The 26,376-nt window shown below is 45.4% G+C and overlaps 1 protein-coding gene across 5 annotated transcripts in view; it reads right to left on the bottom strand.

The window, feature by feature from the left end:
• SMARCC2 (SWI/SNF related BAF chromatin remodeling complex subunit C2) overlaps window positions 1-26,376 on the bottom strand; it is a 588,171-nt gene that overhangs the window by 527,317 nt on the left and 34,478 nt on the right. For all 5 annotated transcript variants that reach the window (XM_078686227.1, XM_078686241.1, XM_078686231.1 and 2 more), the window contains exon 6: window positions 9,227-9,296. In XM_078686227.1, the coding sequence (XP_078542353.1) occupies window positions 9,227-9,296 (70 nt within the window). The remainder of the gene's footprint in view (window positions 1-9,226; window positions 9,297-26,376) is intronic.

The raw sequence follows: 26,376 nt of genomic DNA, 5'->3' as shown, positions 1-26,376 counted from the left end.
GGTGCGGAGTTGGTGCTGCGCTGGTGTGATGCACTGATGCAGTGCTGGAGTGATGCACTGATGCAGCGTTGGTGCAGTGTTGGTGTTGAGTGATGCCGAGGAGATGCGCGGTGTTGAGTTATGTTGAAGTGGCGCTGAGTGATGCTGTACTGATGTGATTTTGGTAGTAGTGCTTCACTGATGCGGAGGTTGTGCTGCACTCGTACAGAGGTGGCGCTGCAATGGTGCAGTGATGGTGCTGCTCTGGGACTGAGGTGGTGCTGTGCTGGAGTTGTGGTGGTGCTCAAGTACTGGTTAGCGATGTTCAGGTGGTGCTGCTGAAGTGGTGCTGAGTGACGCTGACTTGTGCTAAAGTGATGCTGCACTGTCTACTTGCAGAATATATTGTTAAGTAATCTCACATCACATGCCATGTTTGGAGAGTGTGAGGAAGCATCCTTTGATATATGTTTTATTTCACCAACGATTGAAACCTAAAGAAAGTATCAAAAGTTGAAAGCATGCAACTTAAAGCTGTTTACCTCTTGAATCGTATCCAAATAACCACACTGTCAAAAGCACAAAGTAAATAGGTTGATCCTACTGTCGGCCATCTTCTTAAACTACACTTCCATTAAGTGAGTATATTTAAGGTTAAGACATTTGAGCTAACAAAACCAAAAATGTTTTAGGATGAAAAACAATATAGCATCCAGCTGAAAAAGCACTCGTGAAATCAAAGACGCACATTCAGAAATGCAAACAGGCTGAGGCAAAAGAAAAAGTAGTGCGCCAAAACTAACATATATGGCCAATAGTGAGGTGATACATGTAACGGGCCAGTCCCTAGGGCGACCAAAACAGTAAAACGAGGGACAATGTAAAGCAACGAAAACATAGGAATTTCGAATGGCACATGAAGGAACGAATTAGTAAGATGGGGTGCTGAAAGGCCACACAGTAGATACAGCATGTCTTGAAAGACATTGCATGCGCTGCCTAGGCGAGACCTATGAAACTAGCGGAAAAGGCAAAACAGAGCAGAAGAGGGAAAAACAGACGGCATAAAACCAAGCAGAAAAAAAAGCAAAACAGAAAGCAGAAAACCAAGCAGAAAAAGGCAAATCAGAAGGCAGAAAGCCAAGCAGACAAAGGCAAAACAGGGTAGGAAAAACAAGTAGAAAAGGCAAAACAGAGCAAGAAAAGAGCAGAGGAGGCACAAACAGAGGGGCAGCAGGTAGACAGGCAGCAGAGGGTAGCGGACTGCGGGCACGATGGACAGGAGAACTGTCACAGGGAGAGCTGGCACGAGGACCTGCGAGGAGCTGGCACGAGGACCTGCGAGGAGCTGGCATGAGGACCTGCGAGGACCTGGCACGAGGACCTGTGAGGAGCTAGCACAAGGACCTCGCCCACAGTGGGAACTACATTTGCAGATCTATTGCTAATATTAGCAAAACTGGATATCACAACGACCGGAAGTCCCCGTCTGGTCCACACATAAAACAATGGAAGCAGCAAAAGGCAAAAGCTCCACATTATACCAGGAGGAAGCCTGAGGCCTACGTAAATTCCCTATTACCAGAGAGTGGGAATAGTGTGCAGCAATAAGTGATTGATTCCACTAACGATAACACTAAATCCCCTCAAATTAATGGGGTCTCGGACTCCACTGGGCCCAATCCACTCTAATTGGCGATAGGATGAGGGGCCAGGCAGTTAGGATGGGAACGGGATGTCCATTGCTGTAACCCATAAATAGTCATTAGCCGAGAGCCTTGTTACATCTAGGTCGTAACAATCACCCCCCCCCCACACACACACACACACTTCTATGATGAGACCTCTATACATTTCATTTAAGAAAAGGTGAAACTCCATAGATCTGAACAAGAGCGCAGGCTGAACTTTCCTTAGCCATCGGGGAACTGTTCATGTTGCTTGGTTATTCGTTGTGTTGCATTGCTATAAATTACCTAATCAGTTTACAAAGCACATTTAAGGGATCACAATACCCAGTTCTCCAGTCAATTGGAATACTGACATGAGCTTACGATGAATTATGCCTCATATGACATATTCAACTTGCATAAATATAACAAAGATTTGAGGAGCGTACAAAATGTTCTATCATTAAAATGCATTTGAAATGTGTGCCCAAAAATATTTCTTTGTATGCATTTATTTTTTGCTAATCAATTTTATTGAGTTTTGAATGCAACAAAAACAAACAGCACCATTCAGAGCTACATCATATAAGGTAAGACCAAGGGAAAAACACTTCACATTGGCAACAAGGCTATACACATGTAAATCCAGTATCGACATATCCACTTCTTATCTGAGGACCAAACCACTACACATTAGTCTTCTATCACTCCAACCCATTTGCCCCACATACAGCGAAATTTTTTAGGGGACCCCCTGGCTACATAGAGAGGCCGCTCCTGCGCGACACACCAGTCCACCCCCTGCGCCAGCGCACCAAAGTGGGCGCGGTATTATCCAACCAGTGGGCAGCAATGTCCCTCTTGGCTACCACCAGTGCTGTATTAAGGAAGAGTTTCTCAGCCCTGTTGCCATCCAACTCATCGGTGATGCCCAGCAGAACCCGTTTAGGGACGAGAGGAACCTCCCAGCCCAAGACCTCCGTCAGTTCTCGTGTTAAAGACTCCCAACATCCCTGTATCGCAGGGCAAAGCCACACCATATGATAGAAGTCAGCGTGGGATTGGGAGCAACGGGGACGGTGGGCATCAGGCCGAAGCCCAGCGCGATGGAGACGCAGCGGTGTAAGATAGGCAGCATGCAGAAAGTATACTTGGACCAGCCGGAGGCTTTCTGAAACCGCAATTGTTTTAGGGGCCATCAGGAAGTCTCTCCAGTCCTCATCTTCCAGAGCACAGAGCCAGCCCTCCCATTTATTTCGGAGTTGGGGGTATTATTGATGAATGATCGATAAATCCGGGAGATCCCTCCTCTCCCCTAATCGCCGGTCATGACTTGAGCCTCAGGTGGACTATACTCAGGCAAGGGGGTGCCATCTGGGATGTGGGAGCGGAGGGCATGGCGCCGCTGCACATATCGGAAAATTTGAGAGGGGTGGAGGGAGTGCCAGGTCTGCAAGTCCTGAAAGGAGCGTAGATGGGTACTGCTCCAGACATCGCCCAACAAGGATACCCCGATGAGGTATCACTGCCGGAACCCTGACAAGGAAGCAACCTCTCGGAGCCTGGTGCCGCACCACAGTGGAGTGTATTGGGTCAGCCTGCCCGCCTAGTGGGTATGACGTAGTGATGCCCGCCAAGCCAGGAATACTCCGCGCGTGACTTCAGGGAGAGCCCGAGGAACAACGGCTCCGTAGAGCATCCCCTGGATAAAGGAGAAGCCCATGGTGTGCAATTCCAATCGATACGCCGGGTCGGACCAGCTGCCATTAAACCTGTTGTGGATCGTAAGGAGTCGAGTCGCTAGTTAGTAGAGATAGAGGCTCGTCATTCCAAGACCTCCATCAAACGGTGGGATTTGGCATTGGACCAGGGCCAGCCTGGGCCTCCGGCCCCCCCAGAGAAACTTAGCGGCCAGACCATTCTAGTCCCCCCCAACTACCGCATCATTAGACTTGACAGGACCGGCAAGATGGGCGGGGGAATCGCATGCATTTTTAGGAGCAACCTCTCTGTTACTAAAGTCACTTCCCTCTCCCTCACCTCCTGTGAATTCATCTGCCTCGATGTCACCAGCGAGGGCAAACCTGTATGCTCTCTACATGTCATCTACCACCCACCCGGGGACAACCTCACCTTCACCCAACAACTCATGGACACGATCTCAACCAATTCCGGATGGCAGAACACTCAAATCTACCTGGGTGACTTCAATCTCCACTGGAACGATCACAATGACGCGGTGGTGAATAGTCTTAAAACTTTCCTCACCGCGCTTGACCTCACCCAAATCTGTAACAGCCCGACCCATGACAAAGGCTCTATCCTCGACCTCATCATCGCCAAAGAGGACTCCACCCAACTGGGGGCAATCCAACCCTGTGACTGGCCAGACCACCACATTATCACATTCTTCATCAACGAAAAAGTTAAACTTAACCCGGCTCAACCCACCAAATCCAAGATTTGGAAAAGGGACCTGAAGAAACTCAACCCCAACTCCTTACCTTCCCACAGCTGCAATCTCCTCCTTCCCCCTACCGGCACCTCAGACGTACAATCTCTGACCAACCTCTACCTCAACTCTATGACCTCAATAATCAATGAAGCCGCCCCCCTGTCACTGAAGAGAGTCTCCACCAAAAACTCTAACCCATGGTATGATGGTAGACTCAACGAAGATAGGCGTGCCATGCGAATGGCAGAGCGCACCTGGAGATCAGACCCCTCAGCACTGCACCTTAAAACTCTTAAGAAAAAGAGAAACGCCTACTTTAGGAAAATCAAGCGCTCAAAATCAGATTTCTTCAGCCTCCAGCTCGATCAAGCAAAAAACCGACCAAGAAAACTGTTTGAACTAGTCAAAACTCAAACCAAGGAACAACCTCTACAATCAAATAGCACAACAGGCGATATACCATCCTGTGAAGACTTTTCTGCTTTCTTTGAGCTAAAGACTGATAACATAAGAAGCGATCTCCTCAATGATGTAAGCCGCTACTCCAGCCCCAACAGCATAACTTCCACTCAACCTAAAAACAACGCGACATGGTCATCCTTCGACACCTACTCAGAAGAAACAATTAACAAACTGCTCGGCACCTTGAAACCCTCTAATCACCTCACAGACCCCTTACCTGCTAATGCTGAAAAAGACTTCATCCCCCTGCTCCTCCCACTTTGGACTAAAATCATTAACAGTTCCCTTCAACAAGGACTTATCCCTGACTCCCTCAAGGTGGGACAAGTCACGCCTATACTCAAGAAACCTACAGCTGACCCTGCTGACCTAAACAATTACCGCCCTATCACCAATATCCCCACCCTGGCCAAACTGCTGGAAAAATGCGTACAACTCCAACTGACAAAACACATCGATCAGTTTGACCTCCTCAACCCTCATCAATCAGGCTTCCGAGCAAGACACAGTACGGAAACGGCTATGACACACATAATTGATGACGCCCTCCAAATCCTAGATCATAACGACACCTGCCTCCTCATCCTACTTGATCTCTCCTCAGCATTTGACACCGTCAAACATGAGAATCTACTTGAGCTGCTAAACACCAGAATGGGTCTATCTGGGACTGTTCTCAAGTGGTTCACTTCCTTTCTACATAACCGGTCTTAAAAGTTCAAGATCAACAACGTGTTATCCCCATCTGTGCCTGTAACATTAGGCGTCCCACAAGGATCTTCCCTATCCCCAACTTTGTTCAATCTAGTCATGGAACCACTCACCACCTTGTTACAAGCATCTAATGTACACTTTCACATGTACGCCGATGACACTCAACTCTATCTCAAACTACAATCCCCGGAAGACATCAAACTTCTGAACTCTATGCTCAGAAACACCCAATCATGGTTGGCCGATAATCACCTCAAACTAAATGCTCTGAAAACTGAGTTCCTTCTGATCTCCCCTCCTGCGAAAATCTCCACCACCCAAACTTGGCTCAAGCACCTAACTGCACTCAATGTCCAACCCACTATCGTGGACTCCGCGAAATCCTTAGGCATCACACTTAATGCCAATCTCAACATGCAGCAGCATATCAACAAAGCAACTAAGGGAGCTAATTTCCAAATCAACACTTTGAGGAAACTTAAACCCTTCCTCCCAGCTAAGGACTTCCAAACTGCAGTACAAGCCCTAGTCATCCCACGCATAGACTACAGAATCGTCGCTCTCTGCGGACTCCCCCTATCAACAACCGCACCCTTAAGAGCCTCCTTGAACGCTGCAGCGAGACTTATCACTGGATCAAAAAAACATTCGCATATTTCCCCTGACTTAAAATCCCTGAACTGGCTGCCTTTTGAAGCCAGGATACAGCTGAAAATCGCTTGTATGACTCACATGGCTGTACACCACAAGTCACCCAACTACCTCACTCAAAAGCGGACTATATCAGGGGGCTCACGATCCACTAGAAGCACAAAAAATCTCCTCCTGAAACCGCGAAGATTCCAGAAGGAAAAAACATATAAACGCTCCTTCTCTGGAATGGCACCCAGGATCTGGAATGCACTCCCTCCCGAAACCAGGCTTATCTCCTCCACTGCATTTTTTAAGAAAGAAGTAAAAACCATCCTTATGGCTAAATTCACTTGAACTCTTTTTTGGATGTATCGAAGACATTGCACCGACTTTGTATTATTTGTTTATCTGATTGTCTAATGGTACTTTTTGACTATCTGATTGCTATCCTATTTTGCTACTCACTTACTACCTACTACTATTTTGTACCCAAATGTTTGTTTAATCACTCCCTAGTTTCCCTTACCCCTTGTTTCTGTAAAGCGCTCTGATATCTGCAAAGATCTTGTTCGCGCTATATAAAACTTTGAAAATAAATAAAAATAAATAAATCTATTTCACGGAACCAAGACCTAGCAAAGGAGAGATGTGTATTCTGAAGCATATACAAAAAGCGGGGTAGAATCATCATTTTGAACAGGGCTATCCTGCCCAGAGGGTTCAGGGGCAGTGTGCGCCATTTAAGGAGGTCGGCGCAGACCCGCTTAACCAGTGGGATGATGTTGACTGACCACGCGCTTTTGGGGAGAAGGGATATCCAGAGCCCCAAGTCCTTGAAGGACTGCCGTCTGAGAGGGATCGTCGGCTGCCACTCAAAGCACTCACGAGAAAAGTGCTTGGGGGACAAGAACAGAGTTGGCCGGGTTTAGCCGAAGGCCGGAGATGCATTCAAAGAGGTTCAGTGATCGAAGGCATCTGGGACCCAATTGGGCCGGGTCAGCCAGAAACAGCAATACATCGTCTGCGTAGAGCATGATGATTTTATCTTCTGCAAAGCCAGGCCACCTCCAGCCAGTGAGGGAGTGGTCACATCTAATAAGGCAGGCAAGGGGTTCCATTGCCAAAGCAAATAGGATTGGGGAGAGGGGGCATCCCTGCCGCGTACTCAGTCTAATGGGGGAAGGGGCGGGATAGAGCTCCATTGACAAGAGCCTGCGCCCGGGGTCGGTTTTAGAGCGTTCTCACCAAGTTGCGGAAAGGAATGCCAAAGCCCATCTGTTCCAATACAGCCACCAAATAGCCCCAGTCAACCGAATCGAAAGCCTTCTCAAAGCCTACAAGAAGGAGGGACAAGTAGGGGGCCAGCAAGTGCCGGTTCGCAAGAGCAAGATGAAGGCGGCTAAGACAATGTCTAGTCCCTCGGAAAGGTATAAAGCCGCATTTGTCTGGGTGAACCAACTTAGCTAAATGTGGTTGTATGCAGTTGGCCAAGACGGAGGCGAAGATCTTAAGCTAAGTGTTGATGAGTGAAATGGGACGATAGTTCGAGAAGCAATTCGGGGGGGACTGGGACTTGGGGATCACTACAATGGTAGCTAGGTCCGTCTCCGGGCGGAAAAAGACGCATTCCACTGCTTCATTGTACATCGCTATGAGAGGCGAGGCCAAGGTATCTAGCTAGGACGAATACAATTCTTGGGGGAGCCCGTCCGGACCTGGTGTCTTACCGGCTGCCAGGCGTGAGATGGCATCATACACCTCCTCAGGGGTGAGCGGAAGGTCCAATGCTGCCACTTCAGAGTCACTAAGGAGCGGAAGGGGGAACCTTTCCTGCCGGAGGAGCTCAGAGAGTGAAAGACCAGGCGTCCGTGACGAATAGAGGGTAGCATAGTAGGTGGCAAAGCATTGAGCCACCGCTAACGGAGCACGATGGAGCTCACTGCTCGGATCAGCCACTTCCGGTATTATACGGTTGGCCATAGGGTAGGTGGCAAGGCGATGGAGGGGCTTCCCATTTTTATCTCCCCAGCCATATACTCGGGCCACGGATGAATGCCAGAGCAGTTTGGCGCCTTCCAGGGAGGTCTGTTTGATTTCATCTCTTAGGAACACAAGTCTCCTTTCCTGGGCATCAGATCTATCCTCAGGGTGCAGTGTCTCGAGCTGGGCGGCCTGCGCTTCCAGAAGCGTGAGCTGGGAGTCACGCACTGCACGGGTGAGTTTAAGTTGGCCCTTGGCGAACCCCCGAATGGTGGCTTTTCCGGCCTCCCAGAGGGTATGGGAAGAGGACACCGAGCCTTGGTTAGTAGTGAAATAAAGATGGAGTTCGGCACTTATGTGGTCCTTGAACTCCTCGTCTTGGAGGAACCAGGCGTTGAGTCGCCAAAGTGGACAGGAGGATGGGGGAGGGCCCCTACGTGTAGCATCACTGGGGAAGGTCCGACAGGCCCCTAGGGAGGATAAAAAGTGCTTGAATCGTTCGGCAATCCTGGGCCGGAAGAAAAGTTTAGTCTAGGCGCGCATGTGTCCAGTGAGAGGCCAAGGTATGAGTGTATTGTCTTCTTTGTATGTATTTAAATCAATAAAAAGATTTTTTTTAAACAAAAAAAGGAGGCAAAGAATTGCTCAAGCAGAAACAACACAGTGGAAACTGTACGTCGCGTAATGTTGGCTTAACTCCTGTATAAAGTAGAAGGCAACTTTTTGACAGGCCAGTTGCCTCTCGTTCCGGGTGAAAGGGATGGCAACTCGGCAGAACTAACAAATACTAGGACGCATGCTCACTGCTGCACTATAATTTACTTGCTAAATATGATCTAAGGAAATAAGCAAAGCATACATAACAAATTGTTCTAATAGCTTCATTTTGTAATGTTTCACAATGACAAAAGTGTGAGACAATATAATTTATACATAAAGTGATTAACTCCAAATACAAGAAGCTAGTTCTACCAGTTTTAGAAATTAACTTTGCACATCTTTCAACTGTGCCTCACTGTTAGGAGATAGGAAGTGCATAAGGCAACCCCTCCTCAAACAATGAGCAAAGTAGAAAACATGGTAAGCAGCCTATTTCAAGGCACCATCTACCAGCAAAATAGTTATCTGCCTCCAATGTCAGTAATTCAAAGCCTAGACATGCCAAGTAAAACTGCAGAGACATATCGCTTCCACTAGCCATGAATGAGTATATTATGCAATGTATTGCAGGCCTGAAAGAACTGGGGGAAATCCAAGACAAGAGATTGGGTGGCAAAAATCAAGAAGGGACCATAAAACAGACATGGTGTGAAACAAGGAGAGTAGGACTCACCTTCTTCGAGGGCACTGGGAGCCGGCACCACCACATGAGAGGCCGTACTTTTGTCCTCTGTTATAGTTCCCTAAAAATACAATTTGCAACCTTATCAGCTAGCTACGATTAATATTTGGATGCATAAACCCCCCTTATCTCCCCTTCAAGAACCAGCAACTTCCCTCAAAACAAACACTTACAGTTGCACTCATGTAGATGTAGTTCACTGGTGATTTTCTTATATAGATCAAAAGATCAAACAAGCATCTTTTATAATGCAAAAAGGGCCATAACACAATAACATAAAATCAACGACTGAAAGAGTAAACAAAACAAAAACACACTTTTAAACACAGAACTTATGATCACAACAGCAATTGTGAAATTCCCATATATTGCAGATAAACAGATGCAGAAGCTTTCTTATATGCCTACGGTTTAATTCAACAAGTTCATAAACAAAATGCACTTATGGGAGAATTGAGAAACATTTTGCAGCAATTCTGCTGACGCCAATCAGAAATAGATGAAAATATTCAGAGAATTGACACACATGCTGTATGATATCATACGAGAAAAGAAAATTAAAATATATTTGCAGTCTCAGTTAATTTCTCATATACTGACAATCAAGAAACCTACCCTTCATAGCATGAATTTCGATTGAATATTAAAACATTTACAATATTCTTTGTCAAAACAGACATATCCTGAAGACTGCTCAGACAGCATATAAAATTAGAACAGTAAAGCAGTGTCTAATTTATACGCTAGATCTTAAAGAAAATCTACAGAATAAAAATGGAAGCTTCAAAATGTGGTTTTCCATCACCAACCAGGCTTAAACTTAAAAGATTCGCAAAGATTTCAAAAGGCAAACTGATAAACATCAAGTTGAGCGTATAAAGCTATTGCAAAACCAGTCAGATACTTTTTATTGCGTTTTCAGGAAATTAAGCAGTACAAGAGAAGAACAATGCATAAAATAAAAAACACAAGCCTCAATACTGCGAGAGCACAGCCAGAGGCACTTACTCACATCATGAATAACGTGCAGTACAATTTCAAAATACTGATATAATAGTTGGATATACATTCATGATAGTTATCCCACAATGAGGCGAATATTAAGATCTGTTAGGTCGCAAATTTCCTAGAAGTATACTCAGCAACAAATAGGCCAGTATATAATCACAACAGGGTATAACTATAATTTGAGGGACATCTTATATAATTCACTTTACTCTGCAGTTTCAAGTGTATTATTAGATTTACCTAGGCCTTTATCACACAATACCAGATACATCTGATACGGTATCCATATATCGCATTGGCTAGATTGTGACGGCATCAATAAACCATAGTTCTCAGACACAACACTTCAAAATGCAAGGTCATGTGTCTATTTTTCAAGAGTAGGTGGCGGGCCCCTACTGTAAAACAAAACGAATTTATGTAATAGATGCTCCCTCTGAAATAATGTATATAGGGCGCATGTTACTAAAAGACCAGATACCTTCAATGGAGCACCTTCAAAGGAGCCCCTCCAAAGTTAATATTATAAAGTCACTGCAAGTGCAACATTTGAGAGAAGGGTATCCTAACACAAACCATTCCAACATTTTTGGCAGTTAACCTTCTGCAGAACAGTCAAGATAGTGATCAGGAAAGACATTTAAGAAAACAATGAGGACACTGGTTAGGTCTCGGCTAGCGTGGCTGCGCACATGCGCAGCTCGCTCGGCAAGATTTAATGTTTTGGAGGAGTTTCAGTTAAGGGCTTTTGGCCCGCCCCTCTTTTCCATTGGCTGGCGTCATCATTTAGACTAAACGGTGGCCAGCCATTGGAAAAGAGCTTTTTGTGTCATGTACTTTTGGCTTTTTCAGTCGGCCCACTTGGATGGGCTCGCCAGCTTTCCGTGTGTCACAAAAGGTTTCTCATCTTTATGGGGCCATGTGTATCAAACACATGGCCCCATACAGACAAGCTCCGGCACGATCCTGTCTCTGCCCACTTCTCTGCCATTCACTCTGGGTCCTGTCTGCATGCCCCAGGTGAGACCCTCTCTTGTTTCGGCGCTGCACCCGCTTCCAAAATAGGAAAACATGCTCTAGCTACACCCGCTTCCAAATTACGAAAACATGCTCTATTAAAAATATCACAGAGCATGGGCTCGCAGCGGGTGCCACGCTTTGCATCAGCAGGAAAACATGTACTATTTAAAAACAGCAAGGAGTGGGGGCTGCCGGCCACGGACCTCAGATAGAGTGAATACTTTAGCCAAACTGTTTTTTGTACTTTCTTTTGACCCGCATGCGCAGTTCAACTTCCTCCATTTTTTTTCCTCATAACATTAAACTTTAACATTTCTCCCCGTGTAGTGTCCTCCTTCTCAACACTAAAATCTACACTCCTCACAACCCCGCTTCCGGGTTAAGGAGACTGCCTTTCGTTATCGGCCGCCCGAGCTCAGCCTCTCCCGGATCACATCTAAAGCCACAGGGGCCACGGTGATCAGCCACTGAGCTTGCCTCAGACCTGCATACCTCTCCTCTTCCGCTACAGCTCACACCGGTCTGCAGCACCTCAAATTGCAGGGTGTGGTAATATTTAACTTCCAGGTAAAGTGCTGTAATGCCTTTTTGCATTTACAGGTTAATATGGTTTTATATTGTTTAATAAATGTCCTCTTTAACTTCCTCACCTACCCTGCTTTGCACTGTTTGTTTACTTTTACATTTCCTTTCCATGGAGGCATAAAGCATAATCCTTCCACATTCTTTGTCATATGTCCTCCAGCTGTCAATCACCTTCCGTTTTCACTTTGCTAAAGTCACTTCAATAAGGTACCATTAAATCCAATATTTGCATTTTTTGGTGCAGCTTGTACGTAATTTGTGTGAATGTGCTGCTTTGCATCGAGGCGGCATGGCTAACAGTGCGGCCCTCTGTGTGGTTGAGGGCAGGGTCATATTCGTAGTGCTGGCTGTCGCCTGCCGGGGTACCTGCTGGTACGCCAGCTCGATAAGAGACTAGAATCTACTGTGATTTCTTTTGCTAAAGACTTTGAATGTGGATGGCTGAGGCTGCAGATAGCATCAGCGCTGCCCTGGCGGCTAATCTGACATGAGCATCTGTGACTGACACTGAGAAGCTTTGAGTGCCCTTCAGCTGCTCCTGCCAAGTGCTTCTTTCGTGCCAGCCTCCCACCTCTTTCGTTTACCCCCCCGCACACACAAAAAAACTGTCTGTTCTCTGTACTGCATTTTCAGTCTTTTTCCACCATTTCCCAGCCTTTCTCATCTTCCGTTTGTCTTCTTTTCTCTCCTCTTTCAGTCCCTTTGTCCGGATGTCTGGACATTCCCTCTATCTTCTTGTCTGTCCCTATTCCTATGTTCTCCTGTGTGCCCCTTCCCTTCCACCTCCCGTCTGTCCCACATCCCTTTTCCCCCATTCCTTCTATCCCATATGTCTGTCCTCATATCTGCCCTTCTATTATGACCTACTGCCCGTTCCTTCTAGGCTGCCCCCCTCCTCTTCCCTTTCACTTTATCCTTCTGTTTCCCCCCTTGTTTAATGCGCATTTGTTGGTATTCTCACACCTAAAATGGAATAAAAGAGAAATGCATTTAGGTAATTACAAACGCAGAAACTGGAGCTCTCCCCACTCGTTGCCTCGTCAACCACCATATTTCTTTTCACTATAGGTTGTTCTATTTTCTCGTTTGCACTTATGTTGTTTGTGCGGCTATACGTTTTTGGTATGCCAGGAATTGGATATTTGGGCTCGGTTGGGATGTTAGGCAGAGTGTGCCTTACACTGATACTTCAGCAGCAAAGCAAGCTTGACCCAGATGTTACTTCTACACATTTTTATTCCAGTGACTGCCCCTTACACATGGACGATCCTTACCTGGAGTAGCAGGTGTACAGGATCCACCACCAAGCTATATACTATTCACTCCATACTCCATAGGCACAATGTACACATCACATCCCAGTGAGTACAAATGCGCAAAACGTCTGTTATTTTATGTTCACATGTGCAGTAATAGGTCTCTGTGTACATGTCTGTGTGCATGTGTAGTGCTTAGACCCTTTTGCCGTGAGCATGTGCAGTAAACAGCACGGTGGCCACCTAGCATACTAGTGTTTCTTACAGATATCGGCAGTTTCTAAGCACGTGGTACATGCTGACAGTAAACTAGGACAACTTGTGCCCCTTGTCAATCACACACAGCGCAGCCCTTTGAGACCCACTTGTCTGTTGGAAAGGGTACTACGATTCCCAGGACTAGTAAGCCTGCCTCTTTGCGTGTGCATCCCAGGATAAATACATAAGCGTGCTCACTATGTTAAGTTATCTATGGGTGGAGACAAATAATTCAGAAATATAGACCCACAGGCAGAGAGTGAATGGCTTTTTAAATTTGATGGTTAGCCTAGTGTTGTTGACCAATCGCTTGTGCTCTTTCCCTGTTTGGCCCACGCCTGGACCGGTGTACTCCGTAAACACTGTGGGTTGTATGTTTTCTAAAGCACTATGCCCCACTTGACTTTGACCCCTCTCTCCCTCCTGGTTGATCCTGTTTGGTATTTTGTAGCCACAGAGACGAAGTTCTTTTAAAACCTACTTAAGAACTAAGCCCTACCATCATAGGCTCTTCAGAGTTAAGATTGTTCAACCGGTTTAAGAGAGATTGTTGACCGTCACTTTATAAGTAATTGCCTTTATGTTGAGCCTCTGAATTTATAGTAATCTAAATTGTAGTGACTCCAGAGTCAAGTGTAGGTTGCAACAAGCAGCGCTCTCAATTGTACATCTATAATGCATGCCTGTAAGCAACAGTTCAACTTTTAAAGTTTGGATGTTTCCGTATCCCGTGTTTAGGTAATCTTCATATGGCTAAAAGGGCAGTTAAATAAAAACACCTGTATTTGCAATCTATGGTCAAAGGCTCGTTATTCCCTTTTAAAGCTGAGCACTCATTTACAAAAGAAATTTCCCCCTCCCCCGACCCCCTACTTGTAACATGAGCTGCTAAAATGCTTTGAAATGTTTTCAGTGTGTGAGAGGAAGGGCAGTGCCTGGAAGTGGGGCTTTATGCTAAGCTGCCCTTTGGATGCGTTCCCCTTTTGCAGCATCCTTCTTTTGCCATGTTTCTTATTTATGCAGTGTCCTCAATAGCAGATGTGGCTAAACACATTGAAGTGTTTTACACAAGCACCTATTACATTACACAAGGTCAGATCCTGCGTATTTTTTTGTATGTATGTAATTATTTATTTACTTATGCTGGAAAGTGCATTGCTAAACTCTTATAAGGGCCCCAAAGGCCACTGTAAATCAAAACCTATAGGTAACAAATACAATTCTAACAACATAAAATCACAAAAGTCACATACATACACTCAATAATACATAGCTATAATACAATAGCAGTAGCAAAGCAAATGGCTTTAACTTAAACCAAGGCGCGACCTATTGCATTTCCAATAGCGCTCCTCGCCTGCGAGAGCTATAGTAAATAAGTAAGTTTCAAGAAGGTGACTTGATCCCCGCCCCTCCTTTCCATTGGGTAGCATCTGCATTTATGGTAAACGCTGGCTTTCCATTGGAAAGGAGGGTTTTTGTTGCCTCCCTTTCGCTTTTTGCTGGACTGGCTCACCCGATTCATTGCTGTTGTGAAGACTTTTCTTATCTGCTTGTTTATTTAACAAGCAGATAAGAAAAGTCTTCACGACGGCTGTGAAGCACACGAGACCGCGCGCATGCTGTGCACATGCAAAGCAAGCAACGGGGCTCCACTAGAAATGTGACACCTCCCTCCTGCGATGACGTATTCCCACCCACCGTCCCTGTCGTCCCATTGGGTGTAGGTTTGGTCCGTTATATTTTTAAGAGGTAGGTTGGTTGATGTCCATACTGTTTTTTTTTGTCTGCATAATTCATCTTTAAGGCCTTCTAGGCGCTGCTCCTCTTCTTCTACATGTTTCTGATCCTCTTTGCCTCCGTGGATCCACTTTCCTTGACTTCTGCTAAGAGGCCGTCTCAAGTGGTGAACTATGGTTCATCCAATGCAGCCAGTCCAGGTGCCCATTAAAGTCTCCGCATTTCCCAAGTGTTGCACTAGCTTCAGGATACCCGTTTTCTTTCTGCTGCAACGCTCTGAGATATTGACCTAGGTGCTACCTCTGCCTCATTCTCTCTCTTCTAGGGAATGTCATTCACTTCTTTATTTCCCTCGTGCTTCAGCCCGTGTCTCTTTCCCTTGTGCTTCAGCCCGTGTCTCTTTCCCTTGTGCTTCAGCCCGTGTCTCTTTCCCTTGTGCTTCAGCCCGTGTCTCTTTCCCTTGTGCTTCAGCCCGTGTCTCTTTCCCTTGTGCTTCAGCCCGTGTCTCTTTCCCTTGTGCTTCAGCCTGTGTCTCTCTTTCCCTTGTGGCTCAACCTGTATCTCTTTCCCTTGTGCTTCAGCCTGCATCTCTCTTTCCCTTGTGCTTCAGCCCGTGTCTCTTTCCCTTGTGCTTCAGCCCGTGTCTCTTTCCCTTGTGCTTCAGCCTGTGTCTCTCTTTCCCTTGTGGCTCAACCTGTATCTCTCTTTCCCTTTTGCTTCATCCTGTGTCTCTCTTTCCCTTGTGCTTCAGCCTGCATCGCTCTTTACCTTGTGCTTCAGCCTGTGTATCTCCTTCCCTTGTGCTTCAGCCTGTCTCTTTCCATTGTGAATGGTAGCAGTGGAGGTTTTACGTTTGACTACGCTCTGGAAGGAGTGACTTATCATGGTCCCCTCACATATTATGAAATAGTGAATCAACTTCCACGCGGCAAGACTTTTTTAATTATTAAGAACAGTATTCCAACCTCCGATACGACATTGGACTACACGTTATGCTCTATGAATATTTCGGTTGAAGTGACCAGGATTTTAAGGATCGCTTCCACTTGGAATTTTCCAAGCGGACGCATATTTATTGCGGGATTCTAGATTTTATTCATTCCTACACTGTGAGACCGGACTCGTGTTTAATAACATCCCCTTATAACATTCTTGGCCTTGAAAAAGTCTCATGTTGAGACGAAACTCGTGTCAGCGGTGTGAGCTGGAAAAACTTTTAATGTGTATGAAATAAAGAATCTGAAGAATAACATCGTGTCTGGATCCGTATTTTGGCATTTTACTTTTTGGAAATGGACTAGATCCCTACTAAATAATTTAAGCATAATTGTCAAATGAATAATGTGTTCCATTGCCCTAAGAACTTGTGAATCATAATGACAAACGTTTGAAATACGCAACAATTTGAAGAGTGCTTGATAAACCTGTTTTTTCTTAAGTATTTGATATTAGCAATCTTTGCTAGTTTAACACCCCTGGTGGTGGGTGTATAACAGGATAATAGTGCACCTTATAGTACTATACTTGTATACTTGACACTACACGTAGATATGCTTTGGGAGCTGTATTAACTGGATGTGCGGACGCTTTCTCTGTGAGAGAAACACTACCACCGAATATCTGCTTTTAACTTAATAAAAGGCGAGACCTATTGCATTTTCAATGCTGGTTTATCAGATTGAGAGCGGTACAAAAACGGACTGATGCTGGGATGGGCGTCTTCTTCAAATAACTGAATTGATACATGGGTTTTTTCGCAAAAGAAACTGCCTCAATATAAAATTCCATGAAAGAACGAAAGTTTGATAATTAAAAGTTGAATGTAAACTATTAAACAGAGCAGAGGAACAGGATGCTAAACAGGAAACAGCAAATCAAGGGCTTTTACTTCCACATAAGCAACAGCTCCTCTAACTTGCTAGACATACAAGACCGATCAAAGTTTGGTTCATTAAACTATATTCTTGATGTACATTCCTGTAAATATTCTTTAATGTATTCTCTTATTTGTTTTTTTCGGAAGGGCAACAAATAAAAGCATGACTATACCATTTTTGCTTTAAAATACACTGAGTCAATAAGCGAATAAAAGCAGAGGTATGATTTTTCCTCTGCTTGAGCACGCAAAAGCACTGGAAGTATGTTAACTTGCAGTGATGACAAACAAGCAGGCCGACCACCTATGTTTTTTAAATGTTGAGCAGAATTGAGAAAGGTTTTTCTGCATCTCAATACAGATGCTCAGCAACTACATACCAATAAGTAGCAACGCTAACTATTAAACGAATTCACATTTTTAAAAGTGCGGCTCTGAAGCTCAGGACTGATTTCTTTTTGAGCAGTGGGTCGGATTTCAGATAGAAGGATCGCAGCACAAAGGTAAAGCAAAACAATAAAAGGCACATAAAACTACATTTAGAAAAGAGCTAGAACAAACTAAGTAATGCAGCTGAAGTAGATATTTGTAAAATAGGACAGACCAGGTTATCATGTCAAGTCACTTTATTTGATTTATCTAAATAAATCATAAAAGCACATACAGTATATAAGCATTAAAAACATCAAAGAACAAATATAACCATTTATCGGGGCCAGGTTATCTTTTTTATTTCATTTTTATCGCAGTGTGATCGAAAATGAATAACAACTTGCTACATTGACAAACTACTTAATTCTACCTTGAGACAGCATATTTTACGTTGCAAAACAAATACTAAAGTGAAGTAAACATACTACCAAAACACTAAAACAGATGTGACCTCCCCCAAATGTTTATCTCTGCAAATAACCATCTTATTGAAAAGCCACAGAAGGGACGGAAGCCACATTTGATGCTGTAAAAGTAGAGGGAATATTGCGTGCTCACGCATCCAAAGTAAGCAGCCTGATTTTACTTTTAGAGGACTTCCCTCAAAAGCATATTCAACAGGTCCAGATAAATGCAAAAAGAAAATAGTACACAGACAATGAGGCCACTTCACAGAGAAAGACAGACAAAAGTAAAGACAATGGCAAACAGCATAATTCTTCAGAGAAACAGACTGCCACAATGACAGAGACACAGTTGAACATCCGCGCACTCATTAATGGAGAGACACACAAGTACATATGTCAAAACACCCACTTTAATTCCTACCAGACCCCTTCATCAAGTGAAAGTCCCATTTCGCTCTACCAACCACCCTACATCAGACTCTGGTCTTTGTGGCTCACTGCGTTTTGTCCACACCATTTTAGGGACCAATATAATTCCACTGACTAAAAGTCTCAGCCCTGATACTTCTTGGAAAAACACAAGTCTATCCATTCTCCTTCCACATTCCACCCCATTCCATGCATTCTCTCCACTCTTTGGAAAAACACAAGTCTATCCATTCTCCTTCCACATTCCACCCCCTTCCATGCATTCTCTCCACTCTTTGGAACCAGTGTCTGGTTAACAGCTCCTTTCTGCCCTCCTGCATTCCACGTGCAATTTACAACAGGTCCCTTCTCAATTCTCTGCATGACTATCTCCCCCTTCCGTAGCCTACGAAACTGTGCTTAGCATCTCATTTACCCTCGGTGTGTGCTACACCATACTCTTTGGCCCTTTGCTCAGCAATGTTGTACCTGGTCCACCATACCCCAAACAACATCCCCTACCGCAGGGATAGATTAAGGGGGTCCACTATGCTCTCTGTGCACTGTGCCAATGAGGCCGCACTTGGTCTTAACCTAGTCGGCCTCACACTGCCCATGCAAAGCTACGTCTGTTCGGCCCGGCCCTGCCCTCACTAATATGTAACGCAGCACCTGAAGGATTAGCCCAGACTACTTTACCTCATCAACTGAAGCCATAGACCCAGAGAAAGAACAACGGCACTTCACTCTGCTTGGTGCAGCGTGCGTACAGGTCACAGACAGCCCCCAACTGTAGGAAGCGGACTCTGTATATACTATACCAAAATGGGGTACAGTGTGCACAGAGTCCAGTGGAAACCCAAAGGTAAGGCAGAGGTCAAAGTAGATAGCACCTTATCACCTATTTGACGTAGTGTTGGCGAGCAGTAAGGATTTATCAAGCAGCAAATTATGTCACCCGCTCAAAGACTGAACTGATCAATTTGTTTGTATCAAAAATATTATTAAGTTATTTTATTTCCAGGACCAAGCCAAGCCTGGTGCGGGTAAGTGAACTAATATTTTGCAAAATCTTATGCAATGTTTTACAGTTGAATGCAGGTTCAAATGTAGTAAGTTGAATTACAGGTAAATCAATGTTTCGAAATTACTTTTCAGTTACTTTACAGATTACTTTCTATGTTTCTTTTTAAGTTACTTTTTCTACTCCGTGTTATATGCCTAGATTTCACACTGGGAACATTTTCTAGAGAAAAGGTAAGTAAATCTGTTTTTGTATATTTGCAGTTTTTCAGTCTTTCATACAAACCGACTCCACGCACAACAATTTTCAAGGAAAAACAGTCAATGCAATCCAATGGAGAGAAATGTAGTTATCGGTTTGCAGGTAAGTACAAGTTTGTGGGAGTTGGTATTTTGGGGTTAGAACCAGGGTTCCCTCAGGGTCGAGGATGCACTCTCAAAGTACCCTCAGCGGCACTATGGTGGGCAGGTGCAAAGTGCTGAGGCCCGATGATATCCAATGGGAGATGGGGAGCCTCCGGTTGGGGGCTGCTCACGAGCAGGCCACAAGGTTGTGCGAGCAAAGCTCCCGGTGTTAGGCTCAGGGCAAAGGATAACACCCAAAATACACCCGCAGCGGCAGCTGAGTGCAGGGTGCTGTTTTGGCGTTGGGTGTTCTTTTGATTTCAATGGGGATTCTCCGGTTGCACCAAAGACCGCTGGCTAGGGATGAAGATCTTCTGGAGGTGACCACCGGTTGGAGAGTTAAGTTGGGATGCCTGGGGATGCTGGGACCCAAGGCCGTGGCAGGTCGGGTGCAGGTGTGTCCTTAGGAGTCAGGGTTTCTTACCAGCTCCAGTCATGGTCAGGGGAGATCCTCCAGAAAGAGACTGCAGGCATTGTTTGGAGATTTGAGGCAGGTCAGAGATCAGCAGATCTCAGGTCAGTATCGCCAGGGAGACCGCCTTGTGGTGTCGGGCCATTCGAACTCGGGCCATGGGCGTCGGGTGCAGGCTTGCGGTTTTGGCCAGAGTCTGTGTGTGAGCAAATCGGGTGATCACAGGGAGAAAAGCTTGGGTTTGGAAGGCAGGGCAGGACCTTGGGGTTCTTGAGGGCTTCTCGCTGCAGGAAAACACCGGGATTTCACTGGAGCAGGTTTGAAGTGCAGACAGGTAAGTAGGGCTGGGGTCAAGTCGGTGGCCTCCTCTTCTTAGTTGAGGCCGGCTTCTTCGGTCTTTCTTCTCTTCTTCTGGTTGATTCTTGTCTGAGGAGGCAAGGTTCAGGGTAGCCCTTAAATACTAGATTTAGGGTGTTACAGGTAAGTAAAGGTTGGGAGTAATGGGACCATTCCTTGGGGTGGGTACACCCCCTATTATGCCACCCTCCAGTGGGAGTGGGGAATATGCCTCTCTCTGGTTGGCTGGGTCCCCCCTCTACAAGATGGCAGGGACAGAGTTGTGCTTCACCTCGCCTCCCCACCTGAGGCGTGGGGTTGGCAAAGGTGTGCACACCTCCTTTCCCCACTTGGTTTTCCCGCCGATTTTCCCGCCACATGTGGGGGTCAGAAGCGGTAGGGGCCAGTTGCTGGAAGCAGCAAATGGCTTTGGTAGCCCACAAAGGCGGTAAGCCTTTGAAGATTCCCCTTCGTGGACCCTGCCCATCCTGTGGGAGGAGGCTTGGCACCTCATCCCAGGATGTGCGTTGTTCCAGACCCCCAAGAGCGGCAGGCTCTCGACCCAGGGGTCCAGAAACATGTATGGTGGTGGCAGCTGGCGAGCAGCCACTCAGCCAAGACACTAGAGTTAGGTCGTTTTTCAGAGTGCATCTCTAATATGCCCTCTGTGGGCATTTTTCATCAAATTCCACACTGGCATCAGTGTGGGTTTAATGTGCCGAGTAGTTTGATACTAAACATCCCAGTTTTCAGTAAAGCAGTTATGGTTCTGTGGAGTTCGTAATGACAAACTCCCAGCATCATATACTCTTAATGGTATTACTGCCCTAATAAGGTCTAAGAATTGGTGTAGACATTGTAGGGGTACAGGGCTCAGCTTCCTGTACCCTCACCACTGGTATAGTGCACCCATCTAGAGGGGTGGCTGACCTATGCCAGGCCAGTGGGTTGTAGGCATAGCACACAGGGATGTGTGTGATGTCGACTTTTCACTTTGTTCTGCACCAACACACACAGCCTGCAATGGCAGTGTGTGTAAAAGTACAGGGCCTCCAAGGGTGGCACAGTAAGTGCTGCAGCCCTTAGGGGTTTTCCCTGGCCATAGTACAGTGTCTTTGGTAACTATGGTACTTTTTACAAGGGACTGACATGTGGCCAAAGATTGCCAATTGGGTTTTGTCTTAATGCAGTTTAGGGACAGAACATAGGCCCTGGGTACCTGATTGGCAGGAACCCAGGGCACACTCAGTCAAAGTGCATCAGCAGTTTGGGGAAAAGTGGGGGCAACCATGCAAAAAGAGGGCACTTACTTACACCAGCACAGCTGCATCTGTACACCTTGAACTCCTGCTTTGCTGAAACTAGCTTTCCCACTTTTGACTTCTGTGTTGCATTACTGCATTGCTGTACCATAGTAGTCTTCATCCTTCGAGACTTTCACTGCCCACAAGACACACAGCTTAATAACACCAGGCTGTTTAATGTTATGCAGGACGGCCAGGCCCTGCACTTCAATGCTCAAACTAAAAAGTCATCCCTTAATAGCCTCAAGTCTATTAACTGTATCCTGATCAATGCCTGGTCAATAATGAAACATAAAAATGACCTAGAGTACTCGAAAATCCTGATCTGATTTTCTTAACTGAAACGTGAGCAAATGTTACGAGTAATCCCGACTGGAACTGTGTAGTTCCACCTGACTACTTTGTCACTAATATGGACAGGACGGGAAAAAATGGGGGGGGGGGGGGGAACCGCTTTAATTTATCGAGTCTGTTATAAGGTGAGAATGTCACCAGAGCCACTACTGGAGGCAGAGGCTATGTTTTTATGTATAAAATTAAATAATATGGAATGCTTCCAAGGAATCCTAGTATACAGACCCCCTGGTCCTAGGTCATCTTTTATCACTACCCTACAAATCTGCATGGAGTCCTGTTTTAATGAGGATTCCTTTACGCTGCATAGGGATTTTAATTTTCATCTAGAGGAAACAAATAATTCAGACATTTCATGTCTAACAGATACCCTGGCTAGATTTGGAATGACGCAAATTGTGCGGGAACGTACACATCAGGCAGGACATATTCTGGATGGCATTTTTACCAATACTGCCTATATTGAAGTGATCAGCACGTGGCCCTTACTTTGGTCAGATCATAGTGCTGTTCATTTTATCGTTAACATTTCCAACAATAAAGTGTGCCGTAGAAATCGAATCCCTCTGAGCAAGGTACGTGCTTGGAAGAAAATAGCTCAACAAGAGCTAATCACGGCCTTGAAAGAGAATCTAACCTGTAGTGCAGATCCCAATCAGGCTGCCACGGATTTAAATTTCTGGATAACCCAGGCAATTCATCCGTTGGCACCGGAAGTTACAAAGACGGCCAAGAAAAGACTGGTATCCTCTCCGTGGTACTCCGCAGAGTTAAAAACAATAAAAATAAAATGCAGACTCAAGGAAAGCATTTGGCAATCCTCATACAGCTTAGAGCATAAGATCGAATACGGCTCTGCATTAAAATAATACAAGGGAGCAATAATATCAGCTAAAACAGCCTACTTCACATCTAAAATTCTAGAAGCCACAATCTCCCCCAAAGAACTGTTCAAAACAGTTACAGTGCTGTCCCGCCATCCGAGAGAGACTGTATTTGTCCCAGACCAAGCCTTCGTGGATAACCTTGCGTTTTTCTTTCAGACAAAGGCCACAAGGGTTTATGAGGAGCTTCTGAATTCAGTGAAGGCTAACAGTACGAATTTTTTATAGACATGGGAAAAACACCCCTGCCAAGGTATTCAAACACAATTCATCAGTCCGGATGAAAAACAAGTGGTAGACATACTTTTACTAACCAAGTCAGGATCCCCACTTGTCCCTTGCCCTCCATACATTCTACATTTAGCCACAGATGAGGCTGACCCCTCTGCTCCGCATCGCTGACCCCTCTGCTTAATCTAGTCATTGGAACAGGGATCTTCCCAGCAGGATGGAAAATGGCCTATTTAAGGCCTATTCTAAAAAAACCTTCACTTGTACCTTTAGAGGCTAACAACTACCGCCCCATCTCCTGTTTACCTTTACCCTCTAAGGTCCTTGAGAAAGCCATTAATATGGAACGGACTGCCTATCTCGAAGAAAATAACATCCTTGATTCCACCCAGCATGGGTTCAGAGCCCGGCATTCCACTGAATCAGCTCTGATGATGGCTACAGAGATTAGAAGGGTGCTGGATGAGGGTGGTAGGACGGCCCTAATATTGATAGACCTCACGGCAGCGTTTGATACTGTAAACCATACAGTGTTAATAAACAGGCTTAGTCCATGGGAGTCAGTGGCAAGTCACTGACCCTTCTCACTTTTTTTCTCGAATCCAGAGAACAAATAATATACTTGGGAGGTCTGAGATCGGAACAGTTCATCCTCCTGGGTGGAGTCCCCCAGGGCTCAGCACTTTCACCCACCCTGTTCAACATCTATGTAACTTCATTGGCAAGACTGATTAAAAGTCACAGTCTATCGCTTGTGTCTTACGCTGACGACACACAACTGGTGGTGTCAGTCACTCAAAATGACAGTATGTCAGCTGAACGGTTTTGTGATTGTCTTTCCTCTGTGATGTCATGGATGAATGTTAACTTTTTAAAACTTAACACCTAAAAAAAACAGATACTGGAATTTGGCAAGAAACCTTCAATCTGGAGCCAGTGCTGGAGGCCCCCTGAAGCCGGCACTTGCCCGTTACCGGTGGTGAAGGCCAGAAACCTCGGTTTTCTCATTGATATAGATCTTACCTGTGCTCCCCAAATAAACCAAGTGGTCTCTGCCTGTTTTTTTAGACTCAAGATACTGCGTAAAATTCTTCCATTCATCCCGTTTTCCCTCAGGAAAACGGTGGTTGGCGCCCTTATCCTATCAAGGATAGATTACTGTAATGCCCTTTATTTGGGTGCTGGAGTGAAACAGCTGAATAAGCTTCAGTCATTTCAAAATGCTGCAGCTCGAGTTCCGTGTGGTCTACCCAAGCATCATTCCACCTCGGCCAGCATTAAACAGCTACACTGGCTTCCGGTGAGACGACGGGTGGAGTTCAAAGCTCTATGCCTAGTACATAAAGCCCTCTATGGAGACAGGGCGGAAGACTTGAAATTACTATTCTCCCGATACATTCCATCGCGTTGTTTAAGGTCTATGGACACTGGGCTGGCTCTTCCTCCCAAGATGAAAAGGGTCAGTTGGGGAGGGAAACGTTTTTCATTCTTGGCAGCCAAATTATGGAACTCCCGACTACAGCCCTCACGTACCATCTTCAGGAAAGCTATTAAAACCAGGCTCTTCACACAATGCTAATTATAGTGCGCTCTCTGATCACTCTACCCAGCGCCAAGACGCCTCGGCATAAGTGCGCTATACAAATACCCTCAGTCAGTCAGTCAGTTGTGTTGCACAGCCTGATGGAGAACATGCCCGGGCTCACAGGCACTGAGTAGCCAGGCCACTCTGACCAATCACGACGCTGCTCATGCAACGTCGTGATTGGCTGAGAGAGCCTGGGTGCTTCCAGTGCTGGCGAGGATGGAGGAGAGGTGTGAGCGGTAAGTTTATTTGATTGATTTATTTTTTCAACCTCCCACCACCTCTGTTTCAAGGCAGCCACCACAAAGTATGCACTGCCACTGTGAAGCCATACTTGATCAGCCTTGCTGTTAAAGCATCTAGCACTGCATCACAATACTGTACTGTACTGTACCTAGCTCGCTGTCCTACATGTGGAGCCACATGCCAGGCCACTATGATGCTGCACCAGACTGTCCTTTCACTACTATCCACTTCCACCCCTGCGCTGCGATAAAATATCCCTCTGCAGTACCTTGTTCCTCAATTAGTTAAGAACAATGACAGCGCCTCCCCGCAGACATGTGCTGCTCCTACCATGCTATACTTAAAGCCCTGACATACCTAATTCATTAGCTCTATAGTGAATAAATCAATTAGGGCCAGATGTAGGTAATTCATATTTACCGACTCTTAAATACCGAATTTTACCGATTCGGTATTTAAGAGTCGGTAAATATGAAGGGGGGAGATGTAGGTATTACAGATTCTGTAAATACCGAATCTGTATTGCCCATTGATTCCTATGGGCTTTGAAGCCCATAGGAATCAATGGGCAATACAGATTCTGTAATTACAGAATCGGTAAATACCGAATTTGGCAAGGGTGCAGGGGGTGTCACTTTGACACCCTCTGGCACCCCAAAAATAGGCATGTGCACCATGTGGCACACAGACATGCCCCAAGGGCATGTCTGTCTGTCACATGGCTAGGTGTGCATGCACACATGTGCATGCACAAATGAATTCGGTATTTTAACACCCAATTGGATTGTGTGTTAAAATACCGAATTTGTAGGGCCTTTGGGACAGAGAAGAGTCCCACCTACATTAGGATTTTCCGAATCGGTAAAATTACCAATTCGGTATTTTACAGAATCGGTAAATTTACTGAATCGGTAAATTTACCGATTCTGTAAAAATAAAGACCCCCTACATACCGAATAGCCATTTACCGGTCTGTAAATGGCCACCTACATCTGGCCCTTAATGAATAGTATTTGCAGAGCAACAGCGATCTCAATGTGCTATTACAACACTAGAATGCTACTAAACACTACATTTGTCCCTCAGAATCTGGTCATACAGGATTATTCTACTTTTTCCCAGGCCGCTCTACCTTCAAGTCTATTACTTGTGTCTCTCGTCATGGTTCTTCCCAGAGATCCAAACTTTTCAACATTCATGTAGCTTCTCAAATCCACCTTATTTATTAATTCCATCTCTCCTTTGGGGTCTATTTAGATGACTCAAATATGATGCCAATATTGTAGAGCTGAAGGGGGGGGGGGGTTACCAGGGTCTTGTCAAAGGATAAAAAATAGGCACATTGTGAGACAGTTGTCCCTGGCACTGAAA

The sequence above is a fragment of the Lissotriton helveticus genome, chromosome 1_1 (assembly GCF_964261635.1).
Source record: "Lissotriton helveticus chromosome 1_1, aLisHel1.1, whole genome shotgun sequence".
Taxonomy (NCBI): domain Eukaryota; kingdom Metazoa; phylum Chordata; class Amphibia; order Caudata; family Salamandridae; genus Lissotriton; species Lissotriton helveticus.
The sequence above is the reverse complement of the archived record's forward strand: the minus strand, read 5'-3'. Positions and strand labels throughout refer to the sequence as shown.